Source organism: Cynocephalus volans, chromosome 3, assembly GCF_027409185.1.
Source record: "Cynocephalus volans isolate mCynVol1 chromosome 3, mCynVol1.pri, whole genome shotgun sequence".
NCBI classification, from domain to species: Eukaryota; Metazoa; Chordata; class Mammalia; order Dermoptera; family Cynocephalidae; genus Cynocephalus; species Cynocephalus volans.
The window spans coordinates 130,896,868-130,924,011 of NC_084462.1; the positions used below are offsets into that span (position 1 = coordinate 130,896,868).

At 33.8% G+C, this 27,144-nt stretch overlaps 1 protein-coding gene across 1 annotated transcript in view; it reads right to left on the reverse strand.

Moving 5' to 3' along the window:
• MDGA2 (MAM domain containing glycosylphosphatidylinositol anchor 2) overlaps positions 1-27,144 on the reverse strand; it is an 800,938-nt gene that overhangs the window by 266,445 nt on the left and 507,349 nt on the right. The window contains exons 4-5 of the mRNA XM_063091085.1: positions 26,718-26,914; positions 7,810-7,942 (exon numbers count right to left, since the gene is read on the reverse strand). Of these exons, the coding sequence (XP_062947155.1) occupies positions 7,810-7,942; positions 26,718-26,914 (330 nt within the window). The remainder of the gene's footprint in view (positions 1-7,809; positions 7,943-26,717; positions 26,915-27,144) is intronic.

Consider the following 27,144-nt stretch of genomic DNA (forward strand, 5'->3'; position numbering starts at 1 on the left):
AATAAGTATGATAGTTTTGTCTTTCGTTTGACTAATAATGTCTTGTGTTTTTAGCTACCCCATGTATCTAGGTTATGATGTCTTCTGGGAAAGTTATTAATTTATAGGGGATATTTTAGGTAAAAACTAATAGTCTCAAAAGAAACTCTAATACAAGGAACCTGAAATATTCATTGCTAAGACAACAAAATGCACAGGTACAGAGACATCCCAGCAACAGGCAAACTTCCTGTTACTATGGTAATAGAATTTTGGAAAACTGGGTCATCTTGTTGCTCTGGAAACTGTTTCAAAAAGACCAAAGTTGAAATTCCATAATGAACATTATTTTTGCTCCCAGATTTCACATCTTTGAAATCACATTAGTGAGAATAGAGCATATATGCTTGATTACCTTAGGAAATAACAGCAGTGAGATGAAGAATCCATTGAATATCAACAAATTGGCAAGTTTCTTCAATTTCCCTGACAAACGATTATCAATTTCACAAAAATATTTTATATTAATGTTGAACACTTCTACCAATGATAGGTTAGATACAAATATACCCCAAATATGCAATCATTTCCATAGATTTTTTGTGAAATATTACTATCTAATGTACCCATTGATGGAAGTAATCGTAAAATGATTATAAAACTTATTTCAAGAGTAGTCAGCAATGGCTGAAGCTATACACCATATCCTAGCAAAAAGTCTGCAATGACTGCTGATGATACCAATTTTATCCCTTCTTTCTATTACCTAGGTTAGCAACCCAATTATTACTACTATTTACTGAGTGTTTACTATGTGCCACATACTTTTCTAAGTTTTGCATTTAATTGCATTACTGCCTACAAAACCAAATAACATGCGTCTTTTTATATCCTTATTTTTAAGAAGGTAAAAAATAAGGTTAGAGAAGCTAAGTAACATCCCCAAGACCACAGAACCAAAACTTGAAACTTAGACATTTGAACTTTAAAATTTATGCAAAAGAGTTTGAGGGAACATCTTATTCTCTAACTACTGTACATCAATATTCTAACAACATTTGCTGTGTTCCATTGAAGTCTGTAGTAATAAACACAGTTGTTCAGATAAACTGAACTATTCATGACAAAGAATCTTTTTTTAAAGATGATTTATTATACATACATGTGTGGTTCAATGTTGATTTTCAATAATTGTGTAGAATGCGTGATGGTTCGATCAGGATAGTTAGCTTATTCATCATTACAATACGCAATTATTCTTTGTGTCCATTGACCAATTCCTCATCAGCCCTCTTCCCTCTCCCCCACCTCCTCTTTTTCGCCTCCAGTGACCATGATTCTTTTCTTTCTCTCTAAAAGATCAAAATATTACTATGACTGTGTTACGAGTGAGAACATGAAGTATTTCTCTTTCTGTACCTGGGTGGTTTCACTTAGGGTAATTTTCTCCAGGCTCATCCACATTGCTGCAAATGGTAGAATTTCATTCTTTTTTATGGCTGAGTAGTATTCCATCGTGTATACATATACCACAATTTCCTTATCCAGTCGTCTGTCAATGGACATTTAGGTTGGTTCCATTGCCTAGCTGTTGTAAATAGAGCTGCAATAAACATGGGAGTGCAGGTATGCCTTCTACCTGATGATTTCCAGTCCTCTGGATATATCCCCAGTAGTGGGATTGCTGTATCATATGGTAGGTCAATCTGGAGTTGTTTGAGGAACCTCCATACTGTTCTCTGTAATGGCTGTACCAATTTACAGTGCCACCAACAGTACAGTAGGTTTCCTCTTTCTCCACATTTTTGCCAGCATTTGTTATTCTCTTTTTTATAATAGCCAGTCTGATTGGGGTGAGGTGATATCTCAAAGTGGTTTTGATTTGCATTTCCCTGATGGTTAGTGATGTTGAGCATTTTTCCATATACCTGTTGGCCATAAAGCATTCATATTTCCAATATTTCAGTCCATTAAAAGGTGAAAAGTCAAATGTTTTTTTCCTATGTTTCACATGCTAACTTGGCCATTTTTAAAAAAAAAAACAACAAAGAACAAAAACGCACAATCCACTGACATGTCATTTATGTCCCTACTTTAATATTTGATCATGTTTTTAAAAATTCATGGTCATACTACTGGATTATAAAAGTGATATTAGTCCCTCACTAAAGTTTCATCTTACCTTCTTCTTTAGTGATGTTTTCTTCCTATTTCCTCAAAGCTAAGAATATAGGGCCATAAATACTCTCAATAGAGTTCCCTCTTTGAGTTCCTAGTGAAGAACAGACTTATTTACAAAAAATAAAAATAAAAAAACTCTTACTCACTGTTTTGCTTTAATTTAGTATATATCATAAACTTATACCTAAAATTTCAAAGGAAATGCAATCCTAAATGCAAAGACCACTTTCAGTAATTTGGATGTGTTATAAACTGAATGCTGTCTCCACCTTCCCACCATTTAATTCATATGTTGAACCCCTAACCCCCAATGTGAGTGTATTTGGAGACAGAGCCTTTAGGGAAGTATTAAGGTTAAATGAGGTCATAAGGACAAGACTGATATTCTTATATGAAGAGGAAGGGACACTAGAGTTCTATTTCTCACCACACAGGCACAGAGGAAAAATCATGTGAGGACACAGTGAGAAAGCGACCATGTGCAAGCCAGGAAGAGAGCTCTCACTAGAAACCAACTCTAATGGCACTTTGATTTTGGACTTGTAGTCTCTAGAACCATAAGCATATAAATTTCTGTTTTTTAAGCCACCCACACTGTGATATTTTGTTATAACAGGGCAATCCAAGCAGAATAATAAAGGGCATCATATTTGCACTATGTATTTCTCACAAACCTGGCTAGTCTTTCTTCACAACTGTGATTGTTGGTATACCTAGATTCTAATAAATGATGCTACTACTTACTTAGATGCTGTGGAGGTCATCTACAGGCAAGAAACTAAGAAATTCATATGGCTTAGGAAAATGGCTGTGGTTAGTACTCAGGTGCAGGTGACAGCAGAATTCCTACTGCCACTTCCTTTTGCACTTAAACTATATTATCTTTTTCTCATCACTTAGATAAGTTAGTTAAATTCCTCTAAAAATAGAAAAGACCTACTATGAGTAGATCTCATTGTACAAAAATATTTATATATAATTTCACAGCAATTGCTGGGCACTTATATTACAACTTCCCTGTGAATTACATAGAATAATAAAAACAGATAATAGTTGCCTAACATAGGCAACAGAGATGTTTCTTAACCTCTATCTTCTTCCATGATAATTTATTCAGACAAATTGAGGACAAAAAGGAGAGACAGGAGAAGAGAAAGAAGAAATAGAGAAATAAGGGAGAGGAAGTATGAGGAGGAGGAGGTATAGGTTTCCCGTTTATATAAGCAGCAATACTTTTGCAATGACTTGGTTCATAGACATAATACACATGTAAGGAAGATACCTTAGTTAGGTAATTTTTATAAATGCTAAGGCTGAGCAGACTAAATCACAGGACCTGCATAATTAAGTAAAACGAGCCACACCTGTCACATTTCTTTATAGAATTCATTATAATCTCTCAAGCAGGTAAATAATATATTCTTCATCCTAATATAAGTAATCTACTTAATTCTTTTTGCCTTTAAAACTGTGAGACATAAATAAATAAGAACTTGAAATACATTAAAATAAATAAAATTTATTTTATCAGAATTCCTATGTGCCCTCATGTTGGAAATACATATATTCTGAGAAAATAAAAATAATTTATATTCAGTTACCATAATTATGATAATTTCAAAATACACCTATATTTATTAACATTCTAAATTTACAAATCCTAACAGGTTCATTTTAATAGACTATGAGAAATACAGCTGCATTAAGAATTTGCCAATCATACTCTTTTTCTTCCAAATTGGAGTAGAAAAACAACCAAAACAACTTCTGGACCCTACTTACAGCACTGTCAATTGGCCAGTGTCCATGACATGAAATAAATAAACATGGCACTTTATCTTTTATAAAATTCTATGAACTGTCATGATAAGGTATAAGACAGCTAGATGAGGTATAATACATAATGATGCTTCTGTGCCAGCAGACATTTTCATAACATGCCAAGCAATCAACAGGGGCCAACAAATTATTGGACACTTTCCATGGCTGATAGACAATTATGAGCTTTACTGTAATGCAAATTCATACTAGAAAAGTTAAGAAACCACATCATTCGTAGATATATAATGACACTGGCTTTTAAAATCACCCCGAGACATTGCTTTTCTAAGCAGTTCTAGAAAATGATTTTTATTAACCAAAGTTTCTATTTACAAAATGGAATGAGTTCATGGAAAACAGTCTGATAACAAAGACTACATTTTACTATTATCTCTAGCAATTTTGTTTCCAAAGAAGGAAGGGGGGTAGCTAGAAATTGGTTAGTGGACACAAAGAATAAGTTTTATAATAATGAGTATGCTAATTATACTGATTTGTACATCACATATTGTACACGCGTACTTAATAGTCAACTCTGCACCCAAGAAATATGTATACTTGATTATGTTTCAATAGAAAGAAACCAAAGCAATTACTTAAGCTTATTTAAAATGTATACATTACTAGGCCATCCTCCAGAAAGTCTAATTCAGCAGGTATAGAATGGAGCCAGGAAAGTGTACTACATAATGCAATTGCTCTGCTGCAAAAACTTTTAGACATTCTTACCCATAGCAGACATTGTTTCCATCTTAACATGCTGCTTCATTTGGGTATTGTATAAATCACATCTATAGACTAATTGCAATTAAAATGTTTATTTGACTGTAGAGATTTTGAAATGAAATTTTGTCTATACCAAAAGTACATATATTAATCAATTATTTGACTTCCACTACAAAAATAATTTCCAAAGTTAAAACTTTCATAAACATATTGGTTTACAGATGAGATTAACCAAACACAGTATTTGTAATATAATTTTCTCACCTTCAATATGGTACACATTTTCCTTGATATTTTGTAAACCAAGAGTTAAAATTATGGGAATTTTAATTCTGTTACTTAGAGGATCACAACAGTGAGAATCATAAAGAGCACCTGGTTCTCACATTGATATGGCAATGGTGACTCATGCTCCTCTTCCAGTGTGAGAAGGGCGATGAACCAGCCTAAATGCACTTATTTGTCACTTTACAGGCCAGTTTGCATGAAGATGATTTAAGTTTAATTTATTCCCGGTGTACTTTGAGAGATACGTCAATGATTTCACCTACTTGGTATGCACAAGCTCCTCCAACAATGAGCACAACCAGATGGAAAAAGTGTCGAAGCAAACCTTATTTCAATATATAAAGTATCAGGCATATGACATGCTTGATTACAGTTATGGAAGAGTCAAACAGGTATTAGCTTATATTTTTTAACCTAATTATTTACCGTAACTCTAACACTCATTTGGTAGTGGACATCAATCTAAAATTATTGTGAGATAATTTATAAAGAAGAATAATATTTTCTGTTGTTTGTTTGCTCAGTCTAGATCTACATTAACCTGAAAAATAAAGAATGGAACAGAAAGCTGAAAGGTTAAACAAAACTGTATCTTCAGTGCTCCTGTGCCTGCCATTGGACAGATAATAAAGACACTGTTTTCTGAGCTGACAATTTTTAAAAATCATCTCAAAAAAAATAAAAAAAAGGTCGCCCAGCTTCTTTAAAAGACTTCAGGAATTCTATCACCGTTCAGATAATCTTCCCCTTTGAGCTTTAAGGTAAAAAGTCCAACACTCTGGCTGGCTGAAATTTAAGTTTATTTTCTCCAGCTGTATGAAAATTAAGAAGAGCTGGTTGGTCTCCTACTTTAAATAACTCTTCAAACATTGGAATCAATCTCGCTATAGGACCTTTGGAAATAATGAAACCATATATTTATGCAGCATAAAAATATTAAATATAATTTTATTTTAAAGAACTTTTGTGTATGTTGATTTAGTTTGTTCTCAAACTCAATGAGGATACTTGAATTGCTACAGGTCAGTTTATGTCAGATAGCAGGAAAAGACATGATAAAAATATCTACCTCTTTATATCTCAATAGTTATAAAGGTACACTAAGATAATAAACATGAAGAACTTTAAAAATTAAAAAAGCACTGCTCAAGCGCAAGGGCATAACATAAGTAGTAATATATCCACTGTTCTTTCTACTTCTACTGAAATGCCTTTACCCATCCCATCGGACCTACTTTCATTTTATTTTTAATTTTTCTCTCTAGATAGTCTGTATTTTTAAAATATATTAAAGAAATTTAAAAAAACATAATTAGTTGTTAAAATTCACAATACATTTCATGTGATGAAGAACAACATAATTATAGTCAGTTCTTATATGTTAATCTCTTATTTTTGTTTCTCATTATCCCATTTCTCTTTTATAAGTGAGATGAGATTAACTTTTAATTCTTATATCCACTATGATTTTACGTTTCTATTTTTTCTGCAACATAATTTCTATGAAGTCTTTCTCATCCTTATAAAGTTTGCTTCTCTCTCCCACACTGTTCTTGTACTTTCCTCTAATGACTTATACCAGGTGCTTAACAGAGCATTCTCTAGTTTAAGGCAATTTGCATCTTAGCCAATATCCCTATGCCTATCACTGCCGATACATAATAGGGACCCAATAAATTTCTGATGAATGAATGAATGAATGAATAAGTAAATGAATGAATAAAAAGATGAGAATTTCAAGTTTTTAGCAACTCAAGGGAACATATGTAGATGAATCAATGTATGTGCACACTTTTTTTTTTTTTTTTAAATCTTTCTATAATGTCCTAGGTTTAATCTTTTCACCAAAGAGCTGGCAGGAGCTGTTGACCAGCCGCTTGTTGGAAGAACTAATAAAGTGTGTTCCACATGCTTTATACATATCAACTCATTAATTATTTCCTACAACTTTATGATTTTATGAAGAAATGAGGCAAAAAGAGTGAAGTGACTTTCTCAACAAGAATTAGCATGTGGCAGAAGCAGAATCTAGACCCAGACACAACATAGTCCACACTTAGAGGTTTTTGTTAATGGACAGGGGATCTTCAAAACTCTTTAGTTCAATATAGTTATTTAACAGTGCAAATTTAATATTAATAACCCTGAAAAACGAGCTTCTCAAAACCTGTTTAAATACTAATTTATTAAGGTGATTCTTTATACAAAATCGTACAATAGACAGTTCCCTCACATGCTTTCTCTTTGCTCTTTCATTTAGCAATTCCTTCTTACTCTTTTTTGCAGTTGTTCCGAGGTCTGTACTACTGAACACAGGTCTATACTAAGTTGCAGCCTTGCTAATATGTTGACATTTCCTACAAAAATACTTTCCTAAAAACACCTACCTGAAATTACCAGATAGGTTTCTTGACTTGAAACAGAGTATAAGAAAGATTCTTTTACTTCACTTTGGATTCACAAAACACTTTCAGCAACTTTTAGATCATGAATTTTTATATGAAGAATCTAATATTTCTAAAAAATCTTTCTGAACAGGATATTTGTTTGCTTGTGACATTTACGAATACAATATTTTAAGGAACTATAATTTTGTATCCTATTACACAAACACATTATATGGAGCATATTGCAGTTCAATTTTACTATGTCCATTTACCAAAAGCTTTTCAGTAATCTCAGAACTTTCTGGAAAAAAAGGTGCTTCTTCCTACACATACCATAGAAATCATTTGTTCTGTAAGAAGGTTAAAGAGCCTGTTTAAACATTAGTTGTTGATAACAGACATATAACACACAGAGATAGTTCCATACCTGTTTTATTGGAAAGTCTAAATGACACCATCTTATCAGGAATATTACATACATTCCTCACTGAAGCAATGCAGCTATAGTTAGCATAATCCTGAGGTCGAAGATTCTTTAGTTTTAAGATCTTTGTTTCACCCTGAAAATGTAGAAAAGGTCATTAGGTCAAAGCAGTGGTAGGAGAATGAATAAATAAAGCATGGCTTTATATTGTATTAAATCATATTATTATTGAAATATGGCCAATTGTCACATTTTTTAAGGAAAATGTGCTTTTTTAAAAAAAATATTGCACTTTAAAATAATACTTTAATATGCCCAGGGATAAAAACTAACAGTCTACAATAAAAATTCATAATGTTTTCTTTGCAAACTAGCTTCCTAGGGGAGCAAAATCTATTTATGGTGGTAGTTATGCAAATTATTATGCACAGATCAGAACAGTGTACTTAATAACAGAGTTTATTAAACAAACATTGCAATCTATGCAGACTTCAACATGAAATGTTATGAAAGAAAAGGATTCTAAAGAAGATCCAATAAATGAAACACTGTTGTTAGAGCAAAGTTAGTGAAGAAAATCTATCTAATGATAGATAATTAAATTTATATAAATCAATATTTTGTGTATATGGAGCAATGACAGGTGACCAATCTAAAGCTGAATGAAAGAAGCATTCATGAGTGCTTCTATACTCTTATTGTTATTATTTTATGTACAGGAGTTCAAGGGTTAGGTCTTCAAGTAAATCTACAAAATTTTAGATAGATCCAAGTCAGGCAAGTGGCCAGAAGTATCTTATAAAGTATTGATAAGCCAGGAAATAACATGTAAAAACATTAGACTGAAATTGTTCAAAGGGTAAAAAAGAACAAAGAAAGAGCAATGAGCCCTCTTGTCCAATTCAAATGAGGTTCCCTGGAGTTTCTTTGCCTTCTAAATTCATGAACGCATCTTCTCAAAATTGCTTCTCTCATAAGTAACTACTTATGATAATGGCAAAACAGTGTCCCAAATACTTCATATTTGGAATAGCAATTTGCAAAATGTTAATTTTTTCCAGATAATATCTGTATGGGACAATGTGTTTCACTTTATTCGGGTAACATTAGTCAAGTGTTAAAAATCGCAATACTTTCATAAGCTCTTGAGAAGTTCTGGGATTCTTAGTGACTTAACACATAAAAACACTGCTGTGCATTTGCAAATAAGATTGCCCAGACATAGGCATACAGTATTCCAAATGTGTCAAATGAATCTCTATTTCAGTATACCTACCTGGGCATTGTGGCTTTATGGTCACAAAAACTTTATGGTCTTTTCATTCACTGTCAACATTCAGTCTTAAGTGAGTTGCACATTTAGCATTTTTCTCAGTGGAATAAACAATAACCTTTTGTCTTTAATTTTTTTTTTTAGGAAAGATGTTGCATTTTTCCTATACAAACAAATATAAATGCATCCCATACAAATATACACAGAAGTTTGTGTATGTTTCTGGAATTGATATTTAAAACATGTTCTCTTGTACTACAGAGTTCTCATACATTACTATATAAAATGCCTAGAAAAAATGTGCTTCGAAAGAAGAGTTGAAAGAAAATGTTATACTAGAACTAGTTGGCTCAGGTAATTTTTGAATGAGGTGATACAATACAACTCCTCCTACCTCTTTAATACTTATTGCTCAGATTTCCTTGCTTTTCTTTCTCCTTTTGATGTATTTGGATATATCTGTCCTCACAAAGCTCACATTAAAAACTTAATCCCCACCGTGACAGTGATAAGAGGATGGGAAATCCTATTATGACACTTGAAAGGTGGGGCCTTTGGGAGGTGGTTAGATTGTGAAGACTGTACCCTCATGAATGGATTGATCCATTCACGGAGCAATGGGTGTGGTTCTGATGGCTTTATAAGGAGAGCAAGTGAAAAGGTTAGTCTCTTTCACTCAAACCATCTGCCAAGTGACACCCTGCATTGCTGTAAATAGTCACCACTCACCAATATGGCCCTCACCAGATGCTCTCCCTGGACTTACCAGCCTCTGAAACTGTTAAGAAATGAATTCTATTTTTTTTTTTTTTTTTTTTTATAAATTACTGAGCTTCAGGCATTTTGTTTCAAGCAACGAAAAGTCTAATATACCTCTCAACACTTAACTATTGGTATTCCCTGGGATTTTATTTGTTCTCAAGTTAACCTTTATAACATTTCCCCAGGTGATCTTATCCTCGCTGGTGAATTACTACTAAAGGCCCTATTTTCCTGCCCTTCCCCCAAGTCTGTATTCATATTCCAGAATTCTCCCATGAGTTTCAGATGCATATACCAAATTTTTACCTCAATATGTCTATTTTGGTACTTCACAGAAACCTTACATTCAATATATACTAAATGAACTTCAAATCTATTCCTCTAAACCACTTTTCCTTCTTTAATAATGGGAATCTTAGACTCAATTAGAACATCTTATTCATAAATTCAATATCTCCCTCGTGGCTAGATCCTTTTATTGACCTTTAAACATGTTCAGTCTTGATTATTCTTTTTATTTATTTTTAATCAGAATGATATAAATCCCTACACTGAGTTGAAAAATCTCCTAACTATGCTTAGTATAGTTTAAAGATGCAATCAAGCATAGGATTTTTTCAGCTTTATTGAAGTATAATTGACAAAAAAAAAAAAAAAAATGTATATATATAAGGTGTACAACTTCATGTATTTTTTAAAAATTCAATTTTATTATATTTATTTTTGTGGGGTACAGTGTGTTGTTTCAATAAATGCATATGCCGCACAATGATTCACTTAGGGTAGATGGCAGAGTTTTGTCCCCATTAGTTCACCCCTAATCTTCCCCCCCAACCCTACCCCTTCCAGCCTCTGGTAACCATTATTCTACTCTCTACTTTTCCTAAAAAAAAATTAATAAATAAACATACAAAGATTGATTAACATCCTTATTGCAAAACGAACTCTTAAAAATGAATTAGAATTGTCATTGCATTCTCCTTGCATCCCTGGTATCACCTCATTCTTTTAGTGCCTTATATACACCCAGCTTCCTCCTTCCACAGACCCTTTGCACACACCTGGCATCTCATCTCTATATCTAATCAACTCTATCTCATTCTTGAATGCCAACGACCCTAACTTCTACAGGTGAGGCATTCATTCCTCACCTTCTGGAATAGGAGGAATCCCTATGCTTCTGTTTCTTTGTAACAGTCTCATTTTTACATTTATTTGGGTGATGGATTTTTTTCTTCAAGACTCCTCCCCTTGCTAGTTAGCACCTAGAGGTTAGGGAGTATGTCTGTCTTGCTTTCAGCATTATATTCTAAGCATCCCCTAGCACAGGACTTAGCATGGAGGAAACACTTTTTCAATTAATACTTTTTCAATTAAAAGTACTATAACTACCTATCTTTTACAATCCAGGACTTTGCTTTATGCATATTTACTTCTCCAGAATTTACTACCTGCTTCACACTTGATACAAACTCAATAGAGGATAAAAAAATAAAGTATAAACAGAGATTAAATGCACTTTGAGAAAGATGACCGTAGCATTTTACATGTATTCAATAGATATTTGCACACATAATAAAAAAGAAAGCGGAACTAGGTTATATTTTTAGTTTTGGAAGGAAATTTGCATTTAAGATAAAATATCAGAATAAGGCAAAACTTAATTCATACCAAAAGTAATAAATAAAAATCAACAGAAATATAAATGAAATATACATAAATACAATGAAATAATAATATATAACATATACGCAATTACATATTATAGGTAAATATATAGATATATACACACAAGTTTACTTCAAAAAGTTTATAGAAAGATTCATATTATCTTTTAATTCTACTTTTCCCATGAACTTTTTGAAGCACCCTCATATATACACATATTTATATAATTACAATTACTCCAAGAAAAACCTGAGCTCTAATCTTCCTGAAAGTTTTTTTGTATGTAGTCAATATTCTAAAAGCAATCATACAATGATAACGCTTGTCAAATATATGCAAAGGATGAACAGTATCATTTAGATGTATATTTAATGATAAAGTCTCTTGATTCACATAGAGTTAATTATACTCCGACAGTACTTCTTTTTTTTCTGTTTCCACTGACAAATTATTTTTTAATTCATATTTTCTGGATAATACTTTTCAACACTCCACTGAAACTGTACCTACTAATGTTATCAATAATGCTCTTATGCTAAAATTCAATAAACCTTTCTTTTGTATGCTTCCATACTTGTCTACTTATTTGTAACACATCAGATTACCTTTGCTACTTTCACAGCCTCTCATGTACAGGTAGTTAATGACAAATATGACAATTTTGTCATTTTTTGTATGTTTTTCTATTTCATTTTCTATCAAATTTAAGTCTGCAATCTTGTACTAACATAATTCTAGTGAAATCTTATCCACTATCATAATTTCAATTAGCACCTAAGTATAGATAACGGACAAATCTCTAAGCATAAAAATGTCACACTTGCAAAAATTACCAATAGTATTAAAATTAATAAATTCTAGATTTTGCTAGTTTTTCCTGTCCTTTTAGTTGCAAAGTTTGCTAGCTATTTCTCTCTTGCACTTGATTTTATTTTTCCCCTTCTGGATTTCTTAAGGTAATCTACCTTGGTTTTCTAATTCCCTTTGGCTATCTATCTATCATTTATTGACTTTATTTTTCCTGCATTGTTCACCATCACCCCTCAAAAACCCATGTACTTTATGCTGTGCCAACAAAAAACAAATTAGACTTGTCTGTTCTGTTTTTAGATTTTTTCACCTCATGGATTTCCCCTTGACCGCTCTGTGCATGACCTCTCCCACATCTCTATCTCTACCTCTGACCTCTCATCTCATGTTCTTTGATAACTACCCAATGGACATTTTCATCATAGGACATACTGTATCATATCAAACTCAGTGAGTTCACTATCCCACTCCATTTTACTGACTCTGCCACCTCATATCAGATTTCTCATCAGATGTGTTACTTTTTTAATGACAGCCACCATCATTCTCTCTACAATCCAGACTCAATTATGCCATCATTTACTCTTCATTGCTTGTCAGTCCCCCACATTTAATGACAATAGTGCTTATGACTCATTCTTCCATTTTTCTTTTACAAATGGCCCTTCCTTTCCAATCTTATAGTCTTAATACTTGCTTCAGACCCTCTTTAATCATTGAATGAATGCTGCTTGAGTATTCATTCTGGCTAAGGTAATATGCTGCCTACCACAGTTAACTGCAGCCCAACTTCACCATAAGTATTCTCTATGCTTCCATCAGATATGCCTTCATAATGCAAATTACATGCTAGAAAACCCTAAGTAGATCTTCACTGAAAAGGCATTTCAAAAACTCATAGTCTGTCATTTGAGATTCTGTAATCTAAGCAAAACTACTCTTTCCTTATTCTTCACACAACTTTTTATTCTCATCAAATTAGTTTTGCTACTCTTTTGAGGTATCTATGATTCCAAACTTGTGCTGATTTTAAGATAAAATTTCCCACTTCTTGATATGAATCTTTTTCTGTTCCTGCTTGAAATGATACATAGTCCAAAAATATATCTCCTTACTCTGTGCAGTCCTTTCAGACCTCATCAATTAGAAATAAATTCTCTTTTTCTGGCATTTTCGTTTGCATCTTTATACTATGACATCTATTTTTAGCTCACTAGTAAGTGCTTGGTTATGAGTCATCATTCAGTGTGCTGACTTATATTCTTTAACTGAATTGTAAGGCCCCTAAGGGGCAGAGGTCTCCTATATCTCTCACAATACCTAATAAGGAGGCTTTCATATCCATTGCTTAATAAATACAGTATTGGTTGATTAACAGAACATACTTAAAGTTTGGTCTTTCCCACCCAACATATCTCCCCAAAAGAAATGTAGTCATATCATATAATCATAATACATATAAAAATTAGACTTCTTTCTTCCTCACTAGGCACTTTGTCCTTTCCTCATGTCTGCATATTATTTCTATCATTCTCATTAGTTTCTCATCTTTCTGGGTGCTTTTCCCCTATAAATATTATCACATTTACAATCAATTGGAACCCATCTGATTCGTTTTCTGTAATTTTTCTGCATTTAAATATTTTCACTTGGACTACTAGAATTGGTACTCTTCTGTTCCTTCCAGTTCTTTGAAAAACATAACAATTATATCAAGTCAATTATTTTAAATATTATGCTGGCCATGTCATGCACTATCAATTTTAAGAAATAGCCAGTTGCTGATTTAAAATTAACTACAACCATGGAGGGAGTAACCTGCTCTTAAGTTCTGTTTTCTGATATTTGTGCTACTAAGAGGGAATGATCTCTAAAAACTCATCAAGCTGTAAACTTATGTTTCATGTACTTTTTTATATGTATGCTATATTTCAATAATATATGTTTATAGAAAATTAACTATAGCCTTATTTCAATGAACAGATAATTGTTTAGTACATACTCTGTGCCAAGTACTTTCTAAATGCTGAAAACACAATGAAAAAGACATGGAATATAAATGTTTGGAACAATAAACATCTACACAAACACAGAGGATAATTTTAAAAAGTATTAAATACTATCAAATAAATCAAACAAGGTAATAGAGATAGAGATGGAAATGTGGTAAGCTACTTTAGATGGAAAGTCTTAGAACATCTTTAAGGAGGTTATACTTGAAGGACTAGAAGAATATTTGAGGAATGAGTGGTACAATGTGACACAGAGAACCACAACTGCAGAGACCCTGCCATAGCAGTAAGGGTGGCCTGTTGGAGAACTACATAGGATATCAATCTGACTGGAGTGCAGAGCAATAAAGAGCATGGAATCAGATAAAATTTCAGAGCTTGGAGGAGGCCAGATTAGATGGACTATGAGAGTAGTTTTGTGTCTATTCTGAAATCACTTAGTCTGTGTTTAATTCTACTAATCTCATCTATCTGACTTTCTTTTCACCAAGGCTAGCCTTCTCTTCTCACAAAATATTTTAATCATGATACCCACCAACCATAACTGTCTACTACGCCAAGCAACAGATGCACCTTCAGTCATTTTAAATATTACCTGAAAGCCATTATTTCAAGGAAAGGTTTTCAACCTAAAGCTCTGACTTCGAGATAATAAATATTTATTAGAGAGAGGCACCCTGCCAGAGAGGCCTGAGATATGCGGAGACCACGCACCCCGTGATGCTGGCACATGACCAATCAGGTAGGTCTCGCTGCCGCAAGACTCCATCCCCAGCCTGGCCGAGTGTGCGCTGACCAGAGAGGCGCCTGCCAGAGAGGCCCGAGATCTGCGGAGACCATGTGCCCTGTGAAGACAGCGTGCAACTGAGCAGGTAGGCCTCGCCACCTCTGGACCCCAGCCCCAGCCCAGCCAAGTGCACAATCAGAGAGGCGCTCTGCCAGAGAGACCTGAGATCTGTGGAGACCACGCACCCCGCAGTGCTGGCATGTGACCAAGCAGGTAGGCCTTGCTGCCCCCGGACTCCATCCCCACCCCAGCCAAGTGCACACCAACCAGAGAGGCACCTCCCCAGAGAGGCCCAAGGCCCGAGGTGACTACACACCTGAGGTACCAGTAGGCGACTGAGCAGACACTGAGGCAGCAGTGCCAAATTGGCAGCCCCACCAGCATCCTAGCCAGACAATAGTGTCAAACCAGTGGACCATGAAATCCCTTGCCATAATGACTAAACATCAAGGGAAAGATACCAGAAATATGAAAAATCAAGAAAGTACACCACCAAAGGGTAATAACTCTCAAGATCTAGATCCTATAGAACAAGAAGCCCTTGAAATGTCTGACAAGGACTTTCTCGTGATAATTCTAAGGAAACTAAATGAGATAGAAGATAACTCAGCTAGACAACACGATGAAATGAGGAAAAGTATACAGGACCTGAAAGAAGAAATGTACAAAGAAATCAATGCACTGTAAAAGAATGTAGCAGAGCTTGCCAAGCTGAAGAATTAGTTCTATTAAATAAAAAACACAACAGAGAGTTTAATCAGCAGGCTTGCAGAAGCAGAAGAGAGAACTTCTGACCTTGAAGATAGGCTGTTTGAAATAACACATGCAGACAAAAAAAAAATTAAAAACATTAAAGAAAATCTAAGAGAGATATCAGACAACCTTAAGCACTCAAATATCTGAGTGGGTATTCCAGAAAGGGAGGAAAAAGGAGATTGCATTGAAAACATATTCAACAAAATAGTGGCAGAAAACTTCCCAGATAGAGGAAAAGACACAGATCTTCAGATTCAGGAAGCTCAAAGATCCCAACTGTATTCAACCCAAAAAGGTCTTCTCCAAGACATGTTATAGTCAAATTGGCAAAACTCAGAGACGAAGAGAGAATCTTAAAAGCTGCAAGAGAGAAATGTCAAATCACCTATAAGCGAGCCCTAATCAGACTAACATCAGACTTTTCATCACAAACCCTAAAAGCCAGAAAGGAATGGGATGATATATTCAAAATACTAAAAGACAGAGATTGCTAGCCATGAATACTCTCCCCTGAAAGGCTATCCTTCCGAATTCAAGGGAAAGTAGTACATTTCTAAGACAAACAAAAACTGTGGGAGTTCGCTACCACATGACCACCCTTACAAGAAATTCTCAAGGGAGTACTAGGTTTGGTTCCTGAAAAATAACTACCACTGCCATAAAAACCCAAGAAAAATCAAAACCCACTAGTAAAATAAAAATGGCAACAATGAGGAGAAAACAAAAAAAAAGTTTATCAACAACCCAAGGAACCAACAAATACAGAAGACAAGCAGTAAATCAGAAAGAAAGGAACAAAAGACAATTAAGACATCCAAACAAAAATCAATAAAATGCTAGGAGTAAATCAACACCTTTCAATAACAACTCAATGTAAAAGGCTTAAATTCCCCAATCAAAAGACACAGACTGGCTCACTGGATAAGAAGGAGGACCCAACTATATGCTGCCTTTAAGAGACCTGCATGACCTGTAAAGACTCACTAGAATGAGAATGAAAGGATGGAAAAAGATTTACCATGCAAACAGAAATGAAAAACGAGCTGGAGTAGCTATTCTTATATCTGATAAAATAGACTTTAAACTAAAAACCATAAAAAGAGATAATGAGGGCCACTACATAATGATAAAAGGATTGATCCATCAAGAAGACATAACAATCATAAATGTATATGCACCCAATGTTGGAGCAGCTAGATTTATAAAAAAAACTCTATTAGACCTAAAGAAGGAAATAGACACTCATACCATAATAGCAGGGGACCTGAACACCCCACTATCAATATTGGACAGATCATTTAGGCAACGAATCAGCCGAGAAGATCTGAACAACAGTCTAGACCAATTGGACTTGGCAGATATCTACAGAATATTCCATCCAACAACCTCAGAATATTCATTCATCTCATCAGCACATGGATCATTCTCCAGGATAGATCACATGTTAGGCCACAAATCAAGTCTCAACAAATTCAAACAAAATTGGAATTATCCCATGTATTTTATCAGACCACAATGGATTAAAATTAGAAATCAATAACAAATGAAATTCTGGAAACTATACAAACATGTCAGGCCTTAAAAACTAACGCCACCTTAAGTGACATTACAAGCAGCGCCATTATGGGCCCATAAGGGCGTATTAACGTGGCAGCCTAAGATGGCGCCAGGAGGAAGTAAGGTGGGAGTGCCTGCGGGAATTTTGCCTCAGCCCTTATTGGCCAAATATGCACTTCCACGCTTGTGAACACTGTGTGATAGCAATAGCTAGGCATTGAGACAGGATGTGTGCTCTCATAACCTTTAAGCTGATTGGAGGATGTAAAAACCTCCCTTCCCCATTTGCCTTTAAAAGCAAGTGCTTGTGTGATAATAAATGGAACTGCTCGACAGAACCCCCGCCATGTCTGAGTGTTCTTTAATGGGCTGGTTGGGGCTGGCAGCTGTGCTCACCTCTCTTCACAGCTCTCTTCCTCCATCTCCTCTCAACGGGGACTGGGTAAGAGGAATCTGGGCAATCCGCCCGCCTACCAGAAGGGACACCAAGGGAGAGACTGATAGCAAGGCAAGGGCTGTTTGGGTCAGCCGGTGGCAGGCCCAACACAAACACATGGAAATTAAACTGCATTCTACTTAATGACATATGGGTCCAAGAAGAAAACAAAGAGGAAATCAAAAAATTTATTGAAACTAATGAAAACAATGATACATCATACACAAACCTGTGGGATACTGCAAAAGCAGTACTAAGGGGGAAATTTATAACATTAAATGCTTACTTCAGAAGAATGGAAAGATGGCAAGTGAACAACCTACTAGTTCATCTTAAAGAGGTAGAAAAACAAAAACAATCCAAACCCAAAGTTAGCAGACAGAAAGAAATCATTAAGATCAGAGCAGAACTTAATGAAACTGAAACCCCAAAAATGATACAAAAGATCAATGAATCAAAAAGTTGGTTTTTTAAAAAGATAAATGAAATTGACAAACTATTCACATGGCTAACTAAAAAAAGAAGGGAGAAGACCCAAATAACAAAAATTAGAAATGAAAAAGATGACATTACAACTGATATATCTGAAATACAAGGAATCATTCGAGACTACTATAAACAACTATACACCAACAAATTTGAAAATCTGGAGGAAATGGATAAATTTCTGGACACACACAAACTACCAAAACTGAGCCAAGAACATGTAGAATATCTGAACAGACCAATAACAATAAAAGAGATTGAAGTTGTTATCAGAAGGCTCCCAAAAAAGAAAAGCCCAGGACTAGGTGGATTCACAGCAGAATTCTACCAAACATTCAAAGGGGAATTGACTCTAGTTCTCTACAAACTATTCCAAAAGATTGAAACAGAGACAATTCTCCCAAACTCATTCTTTGAAGCAAACATCATCCTGACACCCAAAACAGGTAAAGACACAACTAAAAAAGAAAACTACAGGCCAATATCCTTGATGAATATAGATGCAAAAATCCTCAATAAAATACTAGCTAACAGAATACAACAACACATATGCAAAATTATACACCATGATCAAGTGGTATTCATCCCATGGATGCAAGGTTGGTTCAACATATGCAAATCAATAAATGTGATACACCATATCAATAAAATCAAACACAAGGACCATATGATCATCTCTATAGATGCTGAAGAAGCATTTGATAAAATTCAACATTCATTCATGATAAAGACCCTCTATAAGTTAGGTAGATGGAAAGTATCTCAACATAATTAAAGCAATATATGATAAACCCAGTGCCACTATCATCCTGAATGGGGAAAAGCTGAAAGCTTTTCACTTAAGAACAGGAACTAGACAAGGATGCCTACTCTCACCACTCCTATTCAACATAGTGTTGGAAGTACTAGCCAGAGCAATCAGAAAAGAGAAGGAAATAAAGGGCATCCAGATTAGAAAAGATGAAGTCAAACTGTCCCTGTTTTCAGATGACATGATCCTATATATCAAACAGCCTAAAGCCTCTACAAAAAATTCTTGGAGTTGATAAATGATTTCAGCAAAATTGCAGGATACAAAATCAACACACAAAAATCAGTAGCATTTCTTTTCTCCAATAGTGAACATGCAGAACAAGAAATCAAGAAAGCTTGACCATTTACAATAGCCACCAAAAATAAAAATACTTAGGAATTGAGTTAACCAAGGATGTGAAAAATCTCTATAATGAGAACTACAAGCCTCTGCTGAGAGAAATTAAAGAGGACACAAGAAGATGGAAAGATATCCCATGCTCTTGGATTGGAAGAATCAACATTGTGAAAATGTCCATATTACCCAAAGTGATATACAAATTCAATGCAATCCCCATCAAAATTCAAATGATATTTTTCTCAGAAATGGAAACAACTATCCAGACATTTATATGGAATAACAAAAGACCACGCATAGCCAAAACAATTCTGAGAAAAAAAAAAAAAAAAAGCTGGAGGCATAACATTACCTGACTTTAAACTGTACTACAAAGCTACAATAACAAAAACAGCATGGTACTGGCATAAAAACAGACACACTGATCAATGGAATAGCATGGAGAATCTGGAAATCAACCCACACACCTATAGCCATCTGATCTTTGACAAAGGCACCAACCCTATACACTGGGGAAGAGACTGCCTCTTCAGCAAATGGTGCTGGGATAACTGGATATCAATATGCAGGAGAATGAAACTAGACCTATACCTTTTACCATATCCCAAAATTAACTCAAAATGGATTAAAGAATTAAACATACAAACTGAAACAATAAAACACCTTAAAGAAAACAGGGGATACACTCCAGGAAGCAGGATTGGGTACAGACTTCATGAATACGACCCCCAAAACACAGGCAACCAAAAGAAAAATAAACAAATGCGTGATTATATCAAACTAAAAATCTTCTACACAGCAAAAGAAACAATTAACATAGTGAAAAGACAACCAACAGAGTGATTCCCACTCTATACACCAACAAGTATGGCATAGTTTCCAGATGCATATCCTGGATAATTCTTATTCAGAATAAAGCAGCAAAATGGGCATGTGAGAAGGACAGATAAAAGAGAAAATAAAACCTCTATATCTAAAATTTCCCAGTGGTTCAGCTATCATGGTGTTGAAGAGCCGTTCTGGGTGAGCTAAGGTGATAACTTCTCAAAGTCAGAAAATAATATGCCAAGATGTACAAACCTACAGGATCCACTTAAAACTGTCTGCTACGTCAATGTGTAAGATTTATCCATATACCATGTCAAGAGGGAGAGGGGCTAATACAAAGTCTGCTGAAGGAAAGTAAAAACTAACAGGCAGAATTGTGGAAGAATTTGAATCTTACCCACTTAATTCAACACATTGAGGAAATAATGAAGATTTTTTTAAAAAAACAGAATAATATATTTTAAAACAGAATTTCAATATGTTTGTGTATACATATATATGCTATCAAATGGCAAGTATGCATACATGTGACTATATATGATGTGGACTTTAACATTTACAATGGCTTTATCACATAACATTAATTTATTTTGTTGATCATATAAATTTGATATTCTGTGATGTAGGGAGGCTTTTTGCATGTGAATTTCCATGATTTGTATAAAGAAATTTTGAGCTGATTATTGTCTAATTGTATAATTAGTCTAATTAGCCTAATTATAACTAATTATGTAATTGATGTAAATATGTTCAGTCTTGCAATTAGATGGTATAATTACAATACACAAGATGATGTCATGAACATCTTTACAAAAGTTGAAGAAAAATGGCAAGTAAATGTCCAAATTATAAAATGTAAGTACACATTTCTGGAACAATCATAAAATGATCCGCAACACCTATATTTAAACTTTTAAAGCTATTTTCTAAATAAAAGAAATAAAGGGAAAAAAGCATGCTATAAATTAGTCAGTAGCCCTTACCAATGTAGACATTGCTCTAGTGAAATAATGCACATATCAAATAGTATTTCCATGTTACTTATAAAATTAACTAGAACTTTTAAAAATATTTATTTTAGAAGTTTATTACAATCTACAGGTATCAGTAAAAAAAAAAAGCCTTCCAATTTACATTCACTTTTTGTAGCTCTAATGATTAATTAATTTATTACAAACTTATAAATAGATAATGATATATGCCAACTTATGTATTTCAATACTGAAATACAGTATTAAGTGAGTGAAAGTATGAACAGCATAATTATTCCTGTTAGAATTGTTACATTTTAGACTTATGAATTCATATCAGCCTCAGAAATACAGACCAATTTCATTCTGTTAACACATGCTATAAAAAGGTATAAACAAGAGTTTGTTGCTCAACAGGATTATCAAATAAGTATTCAATTCAAATCGATATAGTTATTAACTTAATATGAATGGGCATGCAGATATAGCTCATTTTCTTAGAAATTCTATCTTATTAAAAACAAAATTATAATTCTTATTGAATTATTCATTATTATTGAATAGCATTATTATTGAAAACATAATATCCTTAAAATAAATTTAATTTTCTAAAATTAAAAAATAAGCCGACACATGATTTATCATCTGAATTCTTACACAATTTAGTCCCAGTATACCTTCCCAGCTTCACAGTCCACTGCTCCCATGTGTACCAATTATTGCTCCAGCCAACCAAAGACATAGGAAATCTTCAGAGATACTGTCTTCCTTCTGTGTTCCTCTGAGGTGTTAATACTTCCACCTTGAATGCTCTCTCCATAACAGTATTATGTACCTCTATTTTGACAATGATTTTTACTTTGTATAATAATTACTGTTTACAGTAACTTTTCACTTATATATCAACAAAGTTAGTAGAGGAGGAGCCTTTCCTAGTTAACCTCTATATCTCTGGCAAAGATTTACCCATATCTGTACCCAGTATATCTCAGTTATTTTAACTGGGTCTTATTTACATTATGAAGCTATAGAGGTCTTAGACTATAGATCTATAGATATAAATTAAAATGTTATTGAAGTGCTATAATATAAACAATCCTAACACGAAAAGTAACATTTTCATTATAAAGTACATATGGCATTTTTCCACAAACTTTTTGAAGTACCCTCATTCTTGTATATTTATGAATATAAAAATACTAGCAAAATAAACAAAAGGAAAAGTAAACACCATTCCTATCTCATTAAAAATAGCAAAGTCATGCTAGGAAGAGAAAAAAAAAGAAGTCAATCTTGGGAAATATTTCCAGGATACAACACAAAATTAATTTTAAATGTAAGGAAAATTTGATATGTAGACCAAATAAAAGATGCCTTTAACTCAACAGAACAATTCTGAATAATTACTTTTAAATGTATGGGTTTACATTGTAATGTAGAGACAAATAACTAGATATGATAACTATATAAATTAGACCCTACATAAAAATTATATTTTATCATTGTAAAAATAAAAACAAGCAGAAGTCCATTGTGTTTCTTTCTACTGCTAGACAGCCATAATTCACAGTACTTCCAAATTTCCAGAGCAGCTACAAATGAGGACATTGTTTGCTATCGAGTATACTTATGGGTAAAAATGTTCTGCATATCATTTTCACTTATATTATTCAAATGTGTCCTGGTGCCTGGAATAAGCCTTGAACTTCTCAATCTATTAATTCTAATTTTTTCTTTGAACTGAACTTTTAGAGAAACCCTAATTATTTTGTAACTTTCTACATGTGAAATCATATGAAACTAATAATGTTATCATATGTGCCACTAGATGAGCCCTGAAGAACATGTGGTGTCAAGCAGTTTCATAACGGCAGTCCATGAGTCAAATACAGAGCTCTGACAACTGCTGGTGCAGTGTCGTCTAAAGAGCAGGCATGCTCTGTCCACTTCACAGCAGGCCTCACCAGTTATTTCATACTACCAGACAGATTCACATATTTATGTTACTATATTATTCTCAGTAGGTATTTGCATTTGTAATCCCTCTATAAAAGTAAACCTAATATGGCCTAACTGAAAAAGAAACCCTTGGACATGCAGGAAGCTATACGTGGCTAGCTTCCTTGCCCCTGAGGGATAATTTCTTCATAAGAAGCTCTCCACAATTTCTTAAATAAATGACAAGCTTCTTATGTATTTATGATGAATACATATATACACATATAGACTCAAAGCAGTATCTCAAAGCTTAATAAGCCTAAAGACAACTTGCACTGGAAAATTTTACATATGCTCTGAAATTGTTTATAGAGCAAAACTATACCTGAAAAATAGTAAAATAAAAATCAAGAGGATCAGGTTTTTTCTCTGCTTGATTATAATGCATTGACAATATCAATCATCGTCAGATCAATAATCTCATTATCAGTCTCCTCAAACTGAGCTAATAGATACAACACAACCTCACTCTGATTTGATCAGACTTACATTTTTAGATGATCACTCTGAATGTTTCGAGTTTTCTTTAATAAAGTGTGACAGCCAGTTAGAAGCCTATTGCAATATTACATGGAGAGATAATGGAAGCCATGTGATATGGTTGGATTTGCGTACAGGCCCAATTCAGTATATCAACATGCATGCTATGAAGAAAAACCATTGACAACATTTGTCTATGGAAAAGCAAACATTGTCTATGGCTATAAGAACTAAATTTGCCACATGCTGATGTTTGAGTCTTTCTATCAGTTTGGCGTATAAAATATATTTAATATTAAATTAAGTATACATATAACATAAAAGTATTAAAGTATTTATTGCTTCAACATGATTTTTAGGACAGATACAAATACATAGCCAGTTCAGAAAGAGAGATAAGCAAACCATAATTATGTAATTAAAGGCAGGGGAAACATTTTTAAAATAGGAGCTAAAACTGCATACTCTTGGCAATTGTTAATTACAGCCCCCTAATCCAGAACACAGAATTGCAAGAAACGTCTGTTTCTTAAATATTTTTTAAGAGAATTAATTAAAACTGTCCAAGCAGCAGAGATACTAGCACAGCCAAAGCTGGAGAAAGTCTGTGTTACACAGCATAGTTAAGGCTGATATTCAGATAAAAGGAAGTGTCTGTATTGAAATGTTCATATCAAAAAATTGCTGTTTTCTCATAACAGAATGGCAGAAAAACAAAGAAGAGAAAATCCAAGTTACTTTTAAAAGGCAAAGTTATCAGCTAATAGTTTGAGAGCTCTCTTGTAAGATGGTTTCTGAGAACTGCTTACGTAAAATAGAAACAAATTCAAAACAATGAGTGAAAAGTTTGATTGTGCTTGTTTAATAATTTTAAAACAAACTTCTAATTATTTTGACAGTATAAAAGATATCCCAAAGTTTGGACAAGGACTATGTGTTCATTTCCAAGTGATCAGACCCATTTGTAGATAAGAAATAGCCATATACTAAATAAGTGTTTAGAATAACCTAAGTATATGTGAATGTTATCATGTCTGACAAGACTCTAGAGGAAAAGGTATTTTCTAAGTTTGAACAATTCCATATTTTAAAAATAAGTTGCCAATAGAAGAATCAAGTATATAATTGGTGATCATTTTATCTGGATGACATTTTTTAAAATTTTTCTTAGCTGAAAAATTACTTTAGTAAAAATTCGAGAATGAATTGCAGTAGTGCAGAATATACGGGGAAAATTCAATCCTGCCTGCTGGTAGTGAATAGCTGATGTCATAGTGGCCTAAATAAAGAGAGAGTCTGATCAGAACAGGCTTTAATACTGTGTCATGGTAGATTCACTGGTAACACATGTGTGGTAATTATTTTTACAGATTTAAATTTTAGCATGTCAGAGCTACTCTATATCTTTGAAAAAATAAAGAATATATGTTTTGTATTTACAATACACTTGCAAAACACAGAAATAAATATGTGTGCAGATGTTATTGTACAATTACTGCATTCTTCCAATACTAGACCTAATACTAGTTAATTCTAGACATTGGCAATTATATTAATCTGAAAAAGGTCAGGTCTGGGGCCGACCCCGTGGCTCACTTGGGAGAGTGCGGCGCTGGGAGCGCAGCAGCGCTCCGGCCGCGGGTTCGGATCCTATATAGGGAGGCCGGTGTGCTCTCTGGCTGAGTGTGGTCACACAAAAAAAGGACAACAACAACAACAACAACAAAAATGAAAAAGGTCAGGTCTTAATTTACTATATAAAAACATTATTACTATGTAAAAGCATTTATTTAATAGTGAAAAAATGAGATGCTGGGAAGTTTACAAACTCGGGGTAACCTTATGTTATTAGAGTTTAGATATGAAAGCTATATTAATCCTTAAAATTGTAAAGCAGAATATAACGAAGTTTATTTGTGCATTTCCCTAGTTATGGACAGGCAGAGATCTCAAATCTATATACGTGTGGTCAAATCCCTGTTTATTTGGTAGCTTATCTCATTTTTTATTATTATTCATGGTCAATTGTTTTGAACATTTGTTCAAATACATTTTTTTGATGTTAAAACATTTTTTCTTGTTAATTTAGGTTTGTGCTTCTTTCTAGTTGTCAAAAAAAGCACTCAAATATCCCTATACAAACTTCAATGTCTTTTTCAAGAAATATAGATTCATTACATTACATAGGAATAATTCATATTACATTAGCTCTATGTAAAATTAACTCAATTTTTCTTTTTATTAAGTTTTTAATAACTCATTAGATATGTTCATTTTTAACATTTTAATGCATTATTCTAAACTAAGTCAAAAACAAAAACGAACGAAGGAAATCAAAGACAGATTTTTCCTAAAACTAATTTCCAAATAAATTTCAAATAGATTCCTCATTTCTTTAAACGTTGTTTATTCTTTCAAATGGGAGAATCAAAATCTCTCCTTTTAAGAAATATTTTGCCCAAAAACCAAATCAGTACACAAAATGTATAATTATGTACTTTATAGTGAAATCTTGTTAAACCTATGGGTAGAGAAATACATTAGGATACATTAAGTTAAAAAAATGTTTTCAAGAGTTAACATTTTTTTTTTTTTTTTTGTCTTTTTCGTGACCAGCACTCAGCCAGTGAGTGCACCGGCCATTCCTATATAGGATCCGAACCCGTGGAGGGAGCGTCGCCACGCTCCCAGCGCCGCACTCTCCCGAGTGCGCCACGGGCTCGGCCCAAGAGTTAACATTTTAAATTAACAACCACATTTAAAAAAAAGTTGTCCTTCATATTTCAGTCCTCTGATCTTTCAGTCAAGCACATATTGCTTTGTAAAAGGCCAGATTTGGAGAAACTGGCTTCTCAAATAGCTATACTATTGCATGGTCCCTAAATTAGGAAAGTATCCTAGCAAAGTAGGGTGGAAATACTATACCTTAATTCCTACCTGGGTAAAGAAGGGTTCATAAATCTCAACTCCTTTATCAGATCCTTGTAGTAACACCTCCTGGCCACGTCTCCAGCTGTACCGAACAGGAGGATTGGAATTGGCAACGCACCGGAGGAACACTGTTCTCTCATAATAAAATTGTTCTTTAGCTTCACCTATACTTTGATGAACAGTTACTACTGGATCATCCAAATCTAGAAAAAATAAAGACAACCAAGTGACAATATTATGAGTTAAATGGCTTTTAACTTATACATCCCGACTAAAGATGCATATTCCTAACTGATCGTACATATTACTTATCACTAGGCTCATTTTTTTTTTCATTCAGCTTATTGAACTCACTTGCAAGGGAATTTCCAAATAAGAAGTAGAGAAAAGTAATAATTATTTCTTAAGATATCTATTTGTTGAGAGAGTACAA